Here is a 17,971-nt window from a genome sequence, read left to right on the forward strand (position 1 = left end):
CGAATGTCCGCGGAAGTGGTAGCCCCGCGAAAATCCTCCGCGGACACAGAGGCACAGAGGTAGGAATTCATATTTTATTCGCGGCGTCGTTCACTTCGATCCGTCGTACATTACGTTAGTCGTGCGCGCTCGTTACGCACGTCAATGCGACTTCCCGGACAATTCCATTCCGCCGGTAATTAATAATGATCGACGCGCCGTCGCGCGGATCGGGAGCGACGAGCGTGTGTCCTTACTTGCCGAAGCGGATAAATTGGATCGTGTTACGTAACGTTGTAAGCCAAGTGACATTTGCGGCTAACTGGGAAAAATGGCCCTCGCTGAATTCCGCGGTCGTTTTAGACGACGTGTGACGTTAAATGTTTCTGCGCGTTAATTAGAAATTCGACAAATCGGCCGCGGTCCATTATAGTGTTCGACGTTAATTAAGGCGAATTGATCAGAGTGTGTGTAGGAATTAGAGCGCCGTGTGAACTGACTTTCCCGTTCGGTAAACGATATCTCAATATTCATACATCGTGACACGTGCACGCGTGGTCATCATATCGGCGCGATTTAAGGTATTTATTCACTTGAACCAAAATGTTTCGAATTATACGAGAATTCAGCGTAACATTCGTCGCGGTAAAACACAGTTCAAGTTTCATGCGATTTCTCCGCACCGTTCGTTTAATTTAATACTGAAGAAATTTAATACTGAATATCGCAATTTTGCACATTAGGCAAGACTGAGGCTAGATGTGCCGCATATTTTAGAATTTCGAAGTTAGAGTTTCTCAGGCATAACTCATAACTAATTGTTGACTAACGATACAAACATGGTAGAGACAACCTTTTTCTATGTGTCAATGCCCGCCATGATTCTGTTAACTATATATTTTGCTTTGTAATAAACAAAATACAAACTTGCAGCAACGTGCCCAATTGGTTCAGTTAAGGGGATGCTGAAGCTGAAAACTTTACCGACAGAACACTAACATTTTTCTACAAAATTTTTTACGTCGTATTGGTTACACAGAATTACAAATGCTTTTACGCAATGAAAATATGTGCAAAGATAAATAGAAGCATTGCTCGATATGTGACGAAAACGAATAAAAAATTTTTTATGTAAAATCTCAAGCTGTCAATTAGCGTAATATTTGCATAATCTAAAAGTCCCGCAACTTGTACATGTCGAAAATGTGGATGCTCCAAAAAGAAAAATTTTGAAGAACATCGCTGTACCTTCGCATCTGCATTTGGAAGTTTAAAAATATCGAAAAAGTTTGCAGAAAGATTTCTACATGTATATGATTAGGTTTTTCGTTGAATATGGTAAAACGAAGCAACACACATTCATGTAAGTTCTGTATATACAAGAAATATAAAAAAGAGCGTGATTATGTTAGTGACGATCGTCTCTGCATTATCGACATTGTTCGAGTTCGTCGTCGACTCCAGCATCCCCTTAACGCAAAATAAAGAAAGCCGCGTATAAAATATATATTCTAGTTAGTAGTTCCGAGATTTCCGCGAGAGGTCTCCGCAGCCTTCTTATCGGCTCTTATAATTATGGGCCAACTTTACCTTGTTCGCCCACATGCTCGATTTCAGTTACTTTATAAATGGAAATTGCTTGTATTATCTAAAATAGTATATCATACACTTGCAAGAAACTTCATTCTAGCTAGTAACACGTCGCCCAATTTCATTCACTCACGATGGAGTATAACACAAAAAGTCACTTGTTAAGTCAGTTTTTTCTATTTTTTTTAACTGTAATATTATTTTGATTTTAATGAGACTCTGGAAAAAATACCTATGTTCTAAAAAGACCATTCGCGATTTTGTATCCACTGTTCCTGTCAAGACAAATACTAAAAGAAAGCACACGAGCAACGCACTCTTGGGATCATCCAGACACGATCTCTCCTAACCTTATGGTATATAAATGACCATTATTCCAATGTAACTTCATAAAAAAATGATACCATCCAAATAAAAAATTTACCGTTACAAATGTTACGTATTAAAAAACTCTATATGAAAGGAAGAATAGTGTTCACTACACTGTTTTTGTATGTAATGGTCGATTGTAGGCCGGAGAACTGCCGCTTTATGCTTTGCGTAGCATTGTACTGAGTGGAACGTGGCGAGGTAGTATCATGAAATTACCTTCAAATGAACATTTATTATTTAGATAGTGAGAGAAATGTATAAAAACGTAATTCTCCGATAAATAATGAGTTTTACGAGTAGCTCCATTGATGTGCCATTAAAAATACGGTCCTTGGTCGGCCTGAGAATACACACTTTGTGAATAAGCTCCTTGAATTCTGCGAGATGTCACTCGACTCGGTATCACTCCGACACGGATAACACTCCATGACGATTGAATTGTTGTAATAAAGCAACGGTCACGACGACGGAGGAGGAGATGCACGTAAATTCGCGTAATTAGAAGCAGGAGCATCTTGCCGACACTTCGCAAAGGTCTCTGTAACTTCGTTAGGGTAGGATCTGACCTCGGCGCGCCGTAGTCGACGCATACACACACACACACACACACACACACACACACACACACACACACACACACACACACACACACACACACACACACACACACACACACACACACACACACACACACACACACACACACACACACACACACACACACACACACACACACACACACACACACACATATACATACATATACACGTGCAATCGATGCGCGCCCATCCACTGCGTGACGTCTCGCGCAGCTGTTCCGTAACTTATGTATCTAGAATTTAAGTCGTGGTGTTATTTACACGGCGATCCGTTTCTCGTTCTCGCAGATAAAATCACCTCGCGGTATAATTAACGATCGCATCGTCGACTCGCATGTTCACAGGTTGTACTGTCGGCGTGCAGCACATACTTCGACACGATTCTATCGCAGTACGAGGAGAAGGACCCCATCGTCATCATGCGTGACGTCAAATTCTCAGACATCAAAGTGCTCGTGGAGTTCATGTACAAGGGAGAGATCAACATTGACCACGTGAGTGTCCAATTTTCTACAAGTTATTCTCCTGTTTGCGTACCTGGTATCATTGCCGATTCTATGAGCGACCAATCCCAGGTATTTCCTCGTAGCCGCGACGCGCCTGGCGCTTTGCATGACGCACATACTGAAAGAAAAACATGTAATTTTCCTCTTTGTACGAAGTAAAGAACTCTTTATACGTTTCAAAGAAAAGAAAAAAAAGATATCGTGCGTGACATGAATAATTCTCGGCATATCATGGTGATCTTAATTAAATTAATGATTAATTTATTCCATTGGAAAGATACGTAGATGTGTGTTCTCTTTGTACTTCGAAAGATCTCCAGGAAAGAATAAAAGTCACGAGGAGTATCGGTCTGTACAAATAGTTGGAATTACTCGAGAGAGAAATGCAAAAACTGAAATTGAGTCTAATTCTCGAGAATTAAAGGGCAAAAGCGTGTACCGCGATATACCAACATACACAACATATATATTCGATATTGTGGTGACAACTTAATGACATTTAAATATCAAATTTTTAAAAATGAATAATTGACGAGGTCTCTGCATTCTCCAGGACATATCTCGCTTCATTGAGCGTATCATTTTTCACTCAGTTCAGTATTATCAGCGTTCATTATCTTAGGTGGTATTTCCGTCCAGTTCCAGTAATTTGAAAAGATATACCATTCCTCAAGTTACCGCATTTAATGAGTATGAGAGCGGCAAAAGAAGACATCCGTGTCGAAGCCGCGGCTGCAATTATATTCCGAACTAGATCAAGCAAACACTCTTGCAGAGATAGAAAATGACGTGGGTTTTTGAAATGGCAAAAAGACACGAAACGCAATACCACCGCGTATCGCGCCCGCGCCCATATTAAATATTCTCAGGCTAAACGAGAGTTTCTCTCTTCCGCTTAGGCGTATCTTAGATATATTTTCGCTGCCGTGCTCATTAACGTTGCTATTTGCAGCGGGCGTTTTATTACGTCGTCGTGAAATGAAGTTAAGCAGTAAAACTCGGGACAATTCGCTCGCCTTCCTCAGCACTTTTCCAATAACAACAATTTCGCCTAGATAACAGTCGCGCACGGCGTGTGACAGCTATGGTTAACGAGAGAACTTTACGGGGCCTATTATCTCGCAAAAAACCAACATCTCTCACTCGCGCAACGACGACGCGCGGGTTCGAGTGCGCCGGGACGTGTTATGACAAGACCACCGTCGTATATACGAAACTACGTGTCGGGAATATCGACTTGTCGCGGTGAATCGACGTAGTCTGGAAAATCAACAAGAAATAAGGAGACCTAATGGCATTTGAGTCCGTCGGGATACCGATGAAGATACGGCCGTGTGGATCGGTCCCACGATGGCGCGCGTGTTTTACAACGGGATTTTTAGAATCGACTTTTTCCCCACACCTGACAGCTACCGAGAAAGAGCTGATTGCGAAAAGACGAGATCTTATTTTCTCATTGATTCAGAATGGATTTAGTTTCGGTGGGAATTTCATTGGAGCTCGCATTGAAATAAATATTTCATAATATTAAAAAAGGGATGGAGTGAGAGAGAGAGAGAGAGAGAGAAATTCGCGCGCGCAGAGAGTGTCATCTCTATTGCAGAAGAATCGGTTCCAGGAAAGTATCGATACATATATACGTTTTCGCAAACTACGCGGCATATTATTTATATGCGCATGGAACGACTAGTTGCTATCCTCACGGATTTTTACATTTCGCTAATTGTTTTCTCGTGATCCTTGAGACTTTTTCATTCCGGATTAAAGAGAGTTCTTTCCTCTGCGCTCGGTGAATGTAATAATAAAGCCACGGATAATCCTCACAAGCGCGTTTATATTTATACCGCTACGTTGCTCCTTGCATCTGGGTTTATTAATTATATAAAACGAAACGCGCGCGCACAGAGCATCTCCCTGCCCCTCTCCAGCATCTTATTCGCGGTATTATTATATTTTCGTGTACTCTCAATTTCTCTTTTTCCCTTTCTCTTTCCCTTTTCTATTTTCTTTTTTAATTGCCCGAGCTACATTCGAGGAAAATGTGCTCTTTCGGGATTCTCTCGAGATATCCCGAGTATTTTACCCATCCGTTACTTCACTAGATTACAATAATATCACGATAACTGCATGTCTTCTTGATTTAGATGTTTCCGCGAATACACTTCATATCCGTGTAATTCTTCGAGATCTTTGCGAAATATCTAATTATGTTTCCCATACGTCGCAATTGTGCGCCTCAAAATAGCGTCGCGTTAACTTTGGCAAACCTGTGCAGGAAAAGGTCACCAGAATTCTGTTAAGATAACAGGATTTTTGATTAACTTGAAGATTGCAAGTCTGGTTAACTGGGAATCTTATTAACTTGAGCATTATTCTGGTAACTTCAACCGGAATTTCCGGTTCGTTCATATTTTATCAGACATTTGATCGATCCAACCAAAAATTCTTTCTCTTCCGTGTATTTATCGACATGCGTATCCCTCAAAATTCTCGAGCACGTCTGCGTTCCGCGTCTGGCAACTTCGGCAGATCTCGGCTTCCTCGCATCTCTCTTTCTCGAGACGGGGGAAGGGAGCGAATTCTTCCCGATTTCTAGTCATGACTAGGATCGCACACAGCCACGCTCGCGGGCTTTCTCCGGCACGTTTTGTGTCGCGGGCCCGCGCGATCCGGGGGGGCTCGCGAAAAATCGCGGAGTGAAAATGCCGGGGCCCGATCCGGGATCGAAGATCGATGGCGATTTAAGCTCCCTCGCCGCGTGACCGGAGCGGCGCGATACGAGACCGGCCAGTGGAAAAGGGGTCGCAGCGTGTTAACAGCGTTGGTTAACGCAGCTTTGGATTTCAGATTTTTGCGTCACGCGCGCCGTCCGTTTTTCTCCTTATCCGCGCTCCCTTTTCTTGCCGCGGCTGTCTCCATGCGAGAAACGCGAAAGCGGCGCGATTTCTGAAATACATTATTCCTGCGCCGCGCGCTCGCGACGGCGGCGGCGGCGACGCTGACCCACATAGGCATTTTTCCAATTCCGGCCGTGGCCGATAGAAAGCCGCGCGGCGCGGCCGTTTGTAGAAAGTTCCCATATTATTTAGCATTCGGTCGCGCCAGCGAGCGCGCGCCATTGGCATCGGTGAAAATTAGCAAATAATAATTGGGGCCCCGTTGTTGTTGCTGCGCAGAATACGTGCCCGCACGTGCTCGTCGGCTTTCCATGTGATTTGTTGCGCGAGTTTCTTTATGATGGGGCCGATCGCGCAACGCGCGGATTGTCCCTGCACGGGGATAGGTTTCGAGGAAATTCGCGGGGCCGAAGCGACAATGACACGAAAATAAGTCCACGCGAAGAAGTAGCGCGCAGCGACGTGGATGGGTTTTTAGTTTTTGCATTTCCGCCTCTGGTGGTATTTTAAATCGGAGATTTAAAGCGCGCCGCGTCGAGATACGTAATTGCCTTCGTAATCGCGCGGTAGTTAATAATAATCCTCAGCCGATGACCGACTGGAACGTTGAAAAATTGTCGAATAAACGCGTTCTCGACGGGCTCGTCTCGACTCGTTGCCGCGCGCGCGCGATGTTATCCCGCATGATAAAATATTCCAAAAGAACCTCATGAATTCGACGTACTCGCGAAGCGTAGTCACGGTGGATGAGTACGATTAGAGGGAGAATCGGTTTCCAAATGAAAAACTCGCTCACTGACTCACTTCCGTTCGTTTCAACTGCACTGTCCGTTTCTCCCCCTCGTCGAGGAGGAAGCTCTTTTACCCCCGCCCAACCTCCCTCTTACCCTCCCCCTCATTGCCACGCTTTTTATTAATGCCGTTAATATTAATGCCAGACGTCCGTAATTATCGTTTTAGCGTTTTCCCATTACGCTTTCCGTATAATTCATACTCACGGCCGTTACGACCTCGCTGTTATTCGTAAACGAAGACATCCTCGGTAACACGACTCGGCGACCGACAGACAGAGACTCTCGCGCTTAGTCTTTACACACACACACACACACACACACACACACGCGCGCGCAGCCTTAGGGGAGGAGTGAAGATAATCATTATAATAATTGCACTCTGTTAATCGCAAGCACGAACGACGAGCGCATTAGAGACGAGTGATTACGTTTTGCAGACGAGGCTGTCGTCGTTGCTGAAAACCGCCGAGGATTTACACATCAAGGGTCTCGCCGAGGTCAGCTGGCGCAGCGATTCCGCGCAAAACGACCTGAACAACACCGGCCACAGTCCCGGCGCCGCAACTCCCGGCGTGGAAACTGTCTTGAGGGAAGGCGACGCCGATGAGCCACCACCTCCCAAACAGAGACGCAGGGGCCGTCCGCCTCTGGACGATCCACCCTCGGCGCACGACGTATTTACACCGAAAATCACGTGTATCACCGGAAATGTACGCAACGCAATACGAATTCTCTCTTATCACATAGCTGCGTGGGCCGAATGGCTCGTGCCCGTAAGGATCGGTGCGATTAAAAGAGCATGCAGCTGAGCCAAAATTAGCGGCTAATATTTGTCATTTCGTAAATATTGCAACAACGCGTCATATTTCTTGTACAGTCGTACGAATATTGCAATTACAAAGCGTAATTTCTTTCAATTTATTGCTGCAATTGCATTTTGAACGAAAAATACATTTTGTGACACTTTTAACATTAAGGGTCGATTGTTCCAGCCTCTTGATAACCTATTTGAAGCTAGTTAAGTCATATATCTTCGTTTTTTCTTCAAATTAGACAGATATAGACACATGATAACTGTTAGGTAGATTACCAAGAAGTTGGAACAATCGGCCTTAAACATTCCAAATACAGTTCTCGCCTAACAAAGTTACTTTCAAGGTGTTTGTCAGAAAGAATTGAGACTCAAACATGAACGTGAGATATGTTGTGAGACGCGTCTTGCTCCGCTACAATGGCACCGAGTCTTACGAGCGAATCAATTATTGTAAGAAGCACATACGAGCTGACCCATGTCGTGAATGTAGATATTCGGAAATTTTGTCAGACTCGCGGCGGGTATTACGCATACGGGCTAACCACGCGCGACTCTAATGTGTCACGTCGAACCTTTTCCCAGGAGGAAATGATGAGCGAAGGCGGTGACCACGAGAGTTGGGACGACGACGTGATGATGAATGAGAATAACGAAACGCCACTGCCTGTGGTAAGGACCATTCATTAGATACGTTTTTATCCTGTTCTTTTTGCACGCACTCGCGTAATTAAATCATCCATTCTGCGATTATTAAGAGAGAGGTCTCGTTCTACTTTCTCCTCTCTTTCCCCCCACCTTCTCCCTCCCTCTTTCACCGACATGAATAGAGATATTTTCGCAAGAATTGTTCAATGTTTGATAATGCCTTTTGTACTTTTTTTAGCTGTCTTACATGTCAAAGGATGACAGCACATCTGATCAGGAAAAGAAAGGTATATTTTAGTGATAGCTTTTCACTAATTTCGATTTAAGTGTTGCTCATAAGTGTTGTTATCGTGCGTATTGATGTTTAACTTAATCGTACAATGTTCGTTGCAGCGCCTAGCACCCCATCAAACTCCAACGCCACAAATCCATCGATTCCCGAGCAATTCCGAGACGTGATAAAGATGAACGATTATCTGACGACGGGTCGCAGACAGGAGTTCTGGGAGGAGCCGTTCACGCGACGCGTTATGGACGCGATCAAGAGCAAAGAACTGGAGATGAAGACTGCCGCCGAGATACTCGGCGTCTCATACGGCACCCTCTACGGCAGATATCGTGACAGTTACGGTTGCCTTAAACACCCGTACAGGTAACGGACACGCGCGACGATTGTAAATACTCGGTAAAACTAAAACTTTAAAGCACGGGCCGAGAAATGTATTATAAGTTGAAACCGAGTCGGCACGAGCGGGGGATGCGATTTTCACCAAGAATTGGCGAGGAATTTATACTTGTAGAGTGCGGGATTTTTGGTCTGAGCCGGGCCCTGCCGAAGTGCTGGCGAAGCTGCGGAGGAAGGAGATAACGTTGTTTCGCGCTGCCGAAATCCTCAACGTGACCGTCCATACACTGGCGACGTACCTGGCGACGTTGCAGGGTTCGGACAGGGTATTCATAGCCAGCGACGGCCCGGCGCCCGGCAACATCGACGGCAACAACGAGCCGACGGAGAACAGCGAGTCGATGAACGACATCCTGCAGAAGATCAACGCGACCGCTGCGACTGCGGCGACGCTGACGACGACCACGCCGATCAAGCGCGAGGGCGGCGGCTACATCGAGGTGCCGACGGCGGTGCCGAAGGCCGCAACGTCCGTGCTGGAGAACAATCCGGACATCACGATCGTCAAGACCGAGAACATGCTGCGCAAGCGTGAGTACACGAAGGTGTCCAATACCGAGAACAACAACGCGAAACTGATGAGCGGCGGCGCCGTCAGTGAAGTCAGCCAGCAGCAGCAACAGCAGCAGCAACAGCAGAAGCTCGCCGACCCATTGTCCCTGAGCAATGACAACAGCAAACCCTAACTATTCAGACCCTATCTGACACCAGCGAACCCGCGAGCACCACCGAGCGCCAGCTACAGATCCGACCTGTGCCCGCGCAGTTTCTATTCCAACGTGTTTACTCGCTTTCTCACGAATTTTCATTTGAAATAGAGAGGCAAGTGAGGGCGACGGTTGGTGCGGATCGTCATCGCCTCGTCGTCGCCTCGTCGTCGCTGTCGCCGTCGCCGTCGTCGTCGCCCATGTCGCGCTAGGGCGCCGATATATCCCGCGCACGCGGGTTCGTACTCCGAAAGAGTAGCTTTAGACAATCTCGCGCGTAATCGGTCGTTGACGATTAGGGAAGGGCCGTGGCTGGCCGTCGGGACGGAGAGAGAGAGAGAGAGAGAGAGACACAGAAAGACAGAAAGAAAGAGAGAGAGAGAAGCGAAAACTCTGGCGTACGGCCGACTCAGACCCAGCAAAACGAAAGTGCCACTGCAAAGCGTGTGGAATCACCGCAAAACGAATAGAAAGAACATAAAGACAGAGAGAAAGGCAGGAAGAGAGACGGGAAGGAAGGAAGAAAGAGAGAGAGGAAAGAGAAGATGGAGACAAGCGTACGCTTCGTCGTGCCTTGGAGTCGGTCGCGATTCTCACGGATGCGACCACGGCCCGCCGGTATTTTCCACGTTGATGAAAAAGGGTGTTAATGTCGCGCGATATCCGCTCCCCGGCCCCTCGAGGAGTTTAGTATACCAGCGTTGTTGACGTTGAAATTTCTCCCGTTTTACTTCACGAATCGGTTCGCTTTGATCTACGTCGGTGGCGCGCGCGCGCGCGCGCGTGTATACTTGCATGCACGCGCGATCTTGGCCTTCGTGAGGAAAAGGATAAAGAGCAAGGAAACAGAGGGAAAAGCGTATAATAAAAAAAAAAGTTCAATCGAAGTTCCTTTTGAATAACGATGTAGAGATGTATTATTGCAAAAGAATGCCTAGACTATTTTCTGCCGCATGTGTCTGTATGGTAGCACGTAAAGAGCGACAATATATTCACCACAAGTAGATCCATCATAGTAAATACACCATGGCGTGAGAGGTGACGGTCCTTCGACGTAGATGTTCCTCGTGCGATCGTCGTTAGGATGCATGAACGCGTTTTCAGTTGGTGTTCCGTACGATACACGATACGAACGTGGGAATTTAAATCATAAAAACGTGTACTATTGGAAGGGGGCGTTCAATTCGCGCGTCGCGAAAGGAATACGCAGGACAACCGAGTCTTTTACAGAACAAGGCGACTGTAGATAGTATTCAACCACGACATTTGTATTTAGAAAAGTATTCAAGAGCGTGGAAATCGTCACTTAGTCGGGTTGCAGAGTATCCAATAGTAAATCGTTTATGATTTAAAACGTAACTTCGATGCGATGGAAGCCTTAACACGTTAAAATACCGGTCTCTCTGATTTCGTTTACCGATTCGCCGACGAGATTGATTTCGCGTACGCGTTTTGCTAGGGATGGGATCACGTACGCCATTGGATCTAGTATCATCGATATTGTGCCCGCGGCGTGTTTTCTCAAAACATCTTTTGTGACTAGCAAACATATAAAGTATAATTGAAATCTGTGACCAAGCCAAAATGTAAGTCTCTTCAGCTATGACAGTATTATAATAGGAACACTTTGGCAACTTCTTCGAATTTTTACTCGTTGAATTGTAACATAAATTAAAGAAAACTTAAAGAGAACAAACTGACTCTCGCATTTGCTGAGAAGTACCAAGTATCGTTATAATCATTTCAAAATTATTGGTTATATTTGCTCGCGGGTTGTGAACACGCGAGAGAACATACTGAACCTAGTCCCATCCCTAGTTATCGTATCTTTTGGAAAATGTCGTGTGAAGCGACCAAGTTCGGTTTTAAAACGGCCAGGCGCGATTGAGCGAAGACATTTGCAATCGGCTGCAATTTTGCATGTCGCGCGAGAGAGAAAGAGAGTTCTCGAAAAAATCGCGACGACTGCCTTCTTTGAGTATTCGGAACGTTTACGGGATTGTCTGTGTCTGCGCTTAAAATGGTACAATTCTATTTTCTTTCTCTTTTTATACCAGTATGTAACTCTAAACGTAGCGTAGGAACATTTTAGAGACATTAGCAATGTATGCGAGGAGTTTCCTTTCTTTTTTTAAGGAGGAACATTTTTAGTAGCTTTTATTTGAACGATAATCGCCGATTAATATCAAAGATAATTCGTTTAATGAGACAAGTACGAAATATAAACGTCCATTGTAAATATTGGTGCAATAGCGAAATGTGAAAATTAATATTATTTGGCACAAAAAGTGTGTGTCCGAGCACTATTTTAAGAAGGATCAAACAAAAACAAAGGAAAACAAGAAGAAATGGTAGTATGACTCTTTTACATCGTGCAATGTTTGAGTCCTCGTTGTAAAAAGCAAAGAGGACGATATCGAAGTAGCATTATCGAAAATGCCTTGTTGGTATACCAACACGCGATTCCGTTTAGTTTACTTTCTTCGTAAGCTTTCACACAGGCGCGCGGTGTCTAAGTTAAGTTAAGATGGAAAAGTGGAAAACCAGACTAACCGCGTGCTATATAAATATATACATGTGTACACGCACGCGCGTGTGTGACGCATGTATGTATAAAATCCATATTAGAATAACCGTACTCCATGAGACATTGACTGGAAATGAGTATTCCTGTTCGCTGAAGGTAAAACTAAGTAAGAACTAATAGTATAGTAGAGGTATCTCCGATGATATTTTTCGATGATATAAGACTTAGTTGCATTGGAGAGGATTTATTATCGCGGAGGGTACTTGTAAAGTAATCCGAACGTGCGAGCAATCCGAAGTACGAAACGCGCGAAGTCGCGAGAAGCCGACAGGCACGGCGTTCATCTCGTCGTCGGGAGCTTCGGTATGACGAGAAAGAGCGAAAAGACGGCTATATCGCGAGATGTGTAAATACGACAGTGTATGATAATAGCATGGAGAATACTTCGAGTCGCGCATTCTTTGTACACGAATGCGTAATGTATATGTACCTACTCTCTTTAAACGGACCCTGAAGTCGACTGACTACTAAGGTAACGAAAAGGAAACAAAAGAAAAACCGAAGAAAAATACAAAAATAAGGGAGAAGCGTAACGATAAGTATCGAGATACTCTCGATTAAGTGTGAGGCGCACTGTCAGTGAGACACACACATGAGACACACATACACACTGTCACATACGCTCACAGGCACACAGTTGTACGTTGCGGGCTCTACGAGAGAAAGTATTTTCGGCAGACTTGCCGATGACTTATCTGACGAATGAAGTACTCTCTTTAGTCTACTTTGTATATTTAAGGAAATATCGTTTTGCCATCGGACGCGAAGAGCGAGGTTTTTCGATTACTTTACGAGTGCTCCGGCTCGATTATTTTTATCGTATATGATATCATTTTATATTGTACGCAGAGCAACACACGTCGCACGTTTAGAATAATTTTATTCGTATCTCTTAAAAAAGTACCGGCAGAGAAATGAAAGGAAAAGATCTGTTCATCCTCACTCTTTAATTTAATATTTTCATCAGAAACTCATTGCGTCTTATATTGAGCTTTCGTATTAAGCAAGAGATAGCAACTTCTCTCTTTTTTCTCCTCTATATATTTTTCTTTCTTTTTTTTTTTTTTGAAGTAAAATAAGACTAAAACATACCAAATGTGAGAAATGTAAGGACAAGTTTTGTTAGATTAGTATCTATCGCATATCAAGGAAGCAGAAATACATGCGCTGAAACACTCTGTATTTGCCTACGGCGTCCGGGTAGGTTTATCTGGGACGCGCGAGACCACTTTTACTCTAGCAAGAGTATACGACTAGAAGTATTAATATTTAATAATAATGATCCAATACAAATTGTCCCGAATGGATGGTCATGTTTTTGAGAATCCACGCTGAGCCATGGAACAAATGAGAATCATTTAAAATCTTATTGGGAGTATTTTAATTTCTTTGTTATATATTATTTTATTATTATTATATTATTATTATATACACTATATTAGTTCAAGTTTTTTTAAGTTTATTATATGAAGCTAGGGAGATCTCTAGATAGAATTTATCTCGACGATATGTGTGTGTGTGTATACTATACATACACACATATATATATATGTATATATATATACACACACATACACATATACATTTATTGAGGCATATGATCTTTGTGTATTTTCTATTTTTATTCAACACACATATACACATGTATGGATATGTGTAAATTTCCTTTTTTTAACGAGAGCGCCCGCGGATTATTATTAAAGTACAAAACGTGTCAGTCTCTCGATTCTAATTCGGGACGCGTGTCGTAGAGCGACGCTGTTTGTAAGCGCGTGTATGCCAAATCGTATGCTCAAAGACTGATGGCCATTCATTTGGAGGTTCTTGTATCATAAGCACACATCGGGTGCAGCATTATTGTTACGCGACGGGCGAAAGGGAGAGAGAGAAAGAGAGTGCGAGAGAGGGAGAGTTAGCGGGTGCGTGATCGCGACTGCATTGTACGACAGGACAAGACTAGCCTATTGGCGAACGATGCCGCGCTTTTGAAACGCGGTCGTCGTACCATGAGACTAAAAAAAAATCGATATCATAATTAATTGTGTCGTTTGATATAAACGAGTGACGAGTAATAGTATGTATCATCGTTTTATACACAACCTTATTAATATCTTCGTACACTATGTACATTCCTAGTATACACGCTCTTCATTGTCATTACACGTTGCATTACACGCGCATAACGGAAGAAAAAAAACGCATGGACCTATTATACATATATAAATATAAATATATATATATAAAATATACATATAAATATATTTATAATAATTATATATATAGCTATTCCAAAACGGACCACCGCGACATCGACATTACGGAATGATCATTAAATTAATGCAAGTGAATTCATTGACGACATTACGCGCGCGCACCATCATCATCATCATCATTATCACCATTGTCATCATCGTCACCATCATTATCACCATTGTCATCATCATCATCATCATCATCATCGTCATCTTCATCATCATCGGTGATACGACGTCACACCCGCGTTCGCACGTTTCGTTGGATAATACGCCGGTTACGGAGTGTCTCATGTATAACACGCACGAACAGTCAAACCTGTCGACCTGCCTGAAGTGTTTAAGGACATTTTTAGGGTTTATCACACATTTGAGCGCAATAGAGAGAGAAAATATATGAATATAGTTTTACAAGATGGCTTAGCCGGCCGCCCCCCTTAGTTTTATACCTGAGACACAGAAAAGGCTGAAGCGACTATAGACGATAATACTTGAAACTACTTTAACCCTGTGTAAAGTTACATTCTTTCACCGATGAACGATCACTGTACACACACACACACACACACAAACACAAACGTGTACAGCTACAGGACAGGCAACACTCACTAAACCATAGGCACACGTACACGCATCTTCTTGAGCTCATTTATCCCTAAAGACTTTGTACCAATCTTCTTTTCACTTAAGGCCAAATCACACTAGCGATTGGCGATTGACGATTGATAATTAAAGATTAGATTTTAACGAATCAACAAGCTTCAGCCTTGGCTTGCTTTGTTCCAATTGGTCAAGTTCCAATCTTCAATCGTCAATCATCTATTGCCAATCGTTAGTGTGATTTGGCCTTTATGCTTATTCCTATCAACTTTGATTAACTTAATCAGCTGATTATTCCGACGGAATTGATCAATCACATTTCTCGTTAGTCAGAATTGACAGATGCGATTGGTTAATTCCGTTGGAATAACTAGCCGGTTAAGTTAACCAAAGTTGGTAGAAATAGATATTAGTCCGATATTTCGAAATTAAAGAGCGCGATAACGGATACGAATCGAAAAAAGAATCGACGTCGCGCTCTTAAAACGCGGAATGTCGCTTCTTAGCCAAAGTTAGAATTTGCGTTTTTATCTTTAGTATCTTCTCATCCTTGTCTCTAATTCCTTTTCCTCCCTCCTTTTCTCCTTCATCCACCTGTATAGCACACACACACATACACACACACACACACTCACTCACATATATATATATATATATATATATATATATATATATATATATATATATATTTGTGACATGTTACAACGTAATTGCTATTAATTTTAATTATGATTTCTCTGAAGTATAAATATATATATAAATATATATATATATATTTACCTTTAAAATAATCGTGGTAATTTTTAGTCTTAGAAGAACAATATATTTAGTGGATAGAGATTAAAGTATACATACATAAAATTATATATATGTGTATGTATATGTATATACATATATATATATATATTTGTATATGTATATGTATCCATATTGACAAAGTAATTATTGAGATCGCGATTTAGAAATTGGGATCGTGCGCATACAATGCCCTGGACGACAAGCGGTATATTTACCGTGAGAATTATTAAGGCTCGGGTATTATAGACGGTGAAGACACACATACATGCAAGCAACCTCGACCGATCGAGGAGCGCTCTCGCGAAGAATATTCATTGATTGAACAAAAGGAGATCAGTAAGTGTAAATGTTTGTAAACAAATTATGAAACATTATTTGTTCAGTGCCTACATATTTACACAGTAATAATAAAGATGAAGATTAGTGAAATTACCAGACTTGTTTCAGTCACAGATTCTCTCTCTCTCTCTTTCTCTTTTGTTTTTCGCTATCTTGTCGTAATATTTGGAAATAAAAAAAGAAATAAAATTTCTTGTGATCCAATGTTGAATCGTATTACTTGAAAATATATTACGCATAAAAATTAAAGGAAATATTAACTCGAATACGAATAATAGATAAAATTCAACAGTTTATAATCAGCAGAAAATGTTAATAATGGAATAGTTTGGAACGCATTTTACAACTTGAAACATCTCTAGTTTTCAGATATATTTTCGAATGCGAAATTGACTTATTCATTACAGTGCTGCACGAATATTAATCGAGATTCGTTAATGTTAACATTTTTATTGAAGTTTGTGAAGTGAAGTAGCACGTGAATGAAACTTTACACCGTAAATCATATTTGCACCATTTGAAAATTCAGATCTTTCTCTTTAATTTCCATATCTATGGTATAATTTCAATAAGATATGCGTCGAGTTATTCATCATTGAAGCAAAAATGTCTTCGATTTTGATTGTTTACAGAAGATGAACAAATTAACATGTTTTTATTGACAAATAAATAGAAAGTTAAATTAAAAAGTAAATTAAAAAGTAAATAAAATTAAATTTTTCTCTGTGGAAAAAAATAAATGTTTGTTTTTGAATTTAAAAAAACTCGACTGCAAGATGAAGTTTGAAATGAAACGATTATTCAATTTCTCATTTTATTTTATATATTTTAATGAAATACGATAATAACGTTATAATCATAACATACTGAAAACTAGAGAGTTTAAATTATAAAATGATCGAATTATCTCATGATCATTATTTTGTCTTAATTACAACTCCTTAAAGTTTGTCTATTTTTCATGATCGAGAAAAGTTAATTTAATGTTGTTAATTTAATTATAAATAATAATTTATGTATAGTGTGCGAAAGAGTGTGTCGGACTTGCCGTCTCAAGCAATATTTAAAAATAAAAGGCTTTTGCCTTACTGTGAAGTCGTACAACTTTAAAACAATAAGAGTCTTTGACTCGCTGCTGATTCATATTATTTAAAAATAAAAAATACATTGATGATATCCTTGAATTATATTACGATTTCGATTTTTCATTAAAATTAGTAATGAAGAAAACATCGGAACCAAAAGAGCCGCAAAAAAAGAGTTAGGTTTAATTCTAAAATAATAGATTTAAGGGTCAGTTTCACAATCTTCGGTTAACTTAACGAGCTGATTAAATGTGCACAGTGATTAGTTAATTCTGGTCAATCCTATTTAATGACAAATACGATTGGTAAATTTATATGGAATAACCATATAAATACCATATAAATAAATATTTAATGACACATACGATTGTTAAATTTATATGGAATAACCATATAATTTATATGGAATATTTTAATGGAATAACCAGCCACTTAAGTTAACCAGAGATTGTGAAATTGGCCCTAATACCTGTTTCCAACACCATTAGTTAATCCTCTGCTGACAACGTGAAGTTGTGGAACATATCCAGCAACGTATATTTGGGGTCGGATCCGATCCAAACGTTGTCAGCAGAGAGTTAACTTAACCGGCTGATTATTTTAACGGAATTGACTAATTAAATCTGTCAATTCTGACTAACAAGAAATGTGGTTGATCAATTCCGTTGGAATAACCGATCGATTAAAGTTGCTTTCCAACAAGAGACACAAGTCGACACAAG

At 41.5% G+C, this 17,971-nt stretch overlaps 1 protein-coding gene across 17 annotated transcripts in view; it reads left to right on the forward strand.

Moving 5' to 3' along the window:
• LOC116851258 (sex determination protein fruitless) overlaps positions 1-14,424 on the forward strand; it is a 134,194-nt gene extending 119,770 nt beyond the window's left edge. For 16 of the 17 annotated variants that reach the window (XM_032830523.1, XM_032830519.1, XM_032830517.1 and 13 more), the window contains 6 exons: positions 2,885-3,034; positions 7,175-7,447; positions 8,062-8,220; positions 8,435-8,483; positions 8,590-8,848; positions 8,997-14,424. In XM_032830523.1, coding sequence (XP_032686414.1) covers positions 2,885-3,034; positions 7,175-7,447; positions 8,062-8,220; positions 8,435-8,483; positions 8,590-8,848; positions 8,997-9,567 — 1,461 coding nt within the window. In that variant the 3' untranslated portion in view covers positions 9,568-14,424. The remainder of the gene's footprint in view (positions 1-2,884; positions 3,035-7,174; positions 7,448-8,061; positions 8,221-8,434; positions 8,484-8,589; positions 8,849-8,996) is intronic. The other variant, XM_032830534.1, reaches the window with a different exon arrangement.
• The last annotated feature ends 3,547 nt before the right edge of the window (positions 14,425-17,971 follow it).

This window comes from Odontomachus brunneus, unplaced genomic scaffold (assembly GCF_010583005.1).
Source record: "Odontomachus brunneus isolate Ranch 3 - 2012 unplaced genomic scaffold, Obru_v1 Obru_scaffold_169, whole genome shotgun sequence".
NCBI lineage: Eukaryota > Metazoa > Arthropoda > Insecta > Hymenoptera > Formicidae > Odontomachus > Odontomachus brunneus.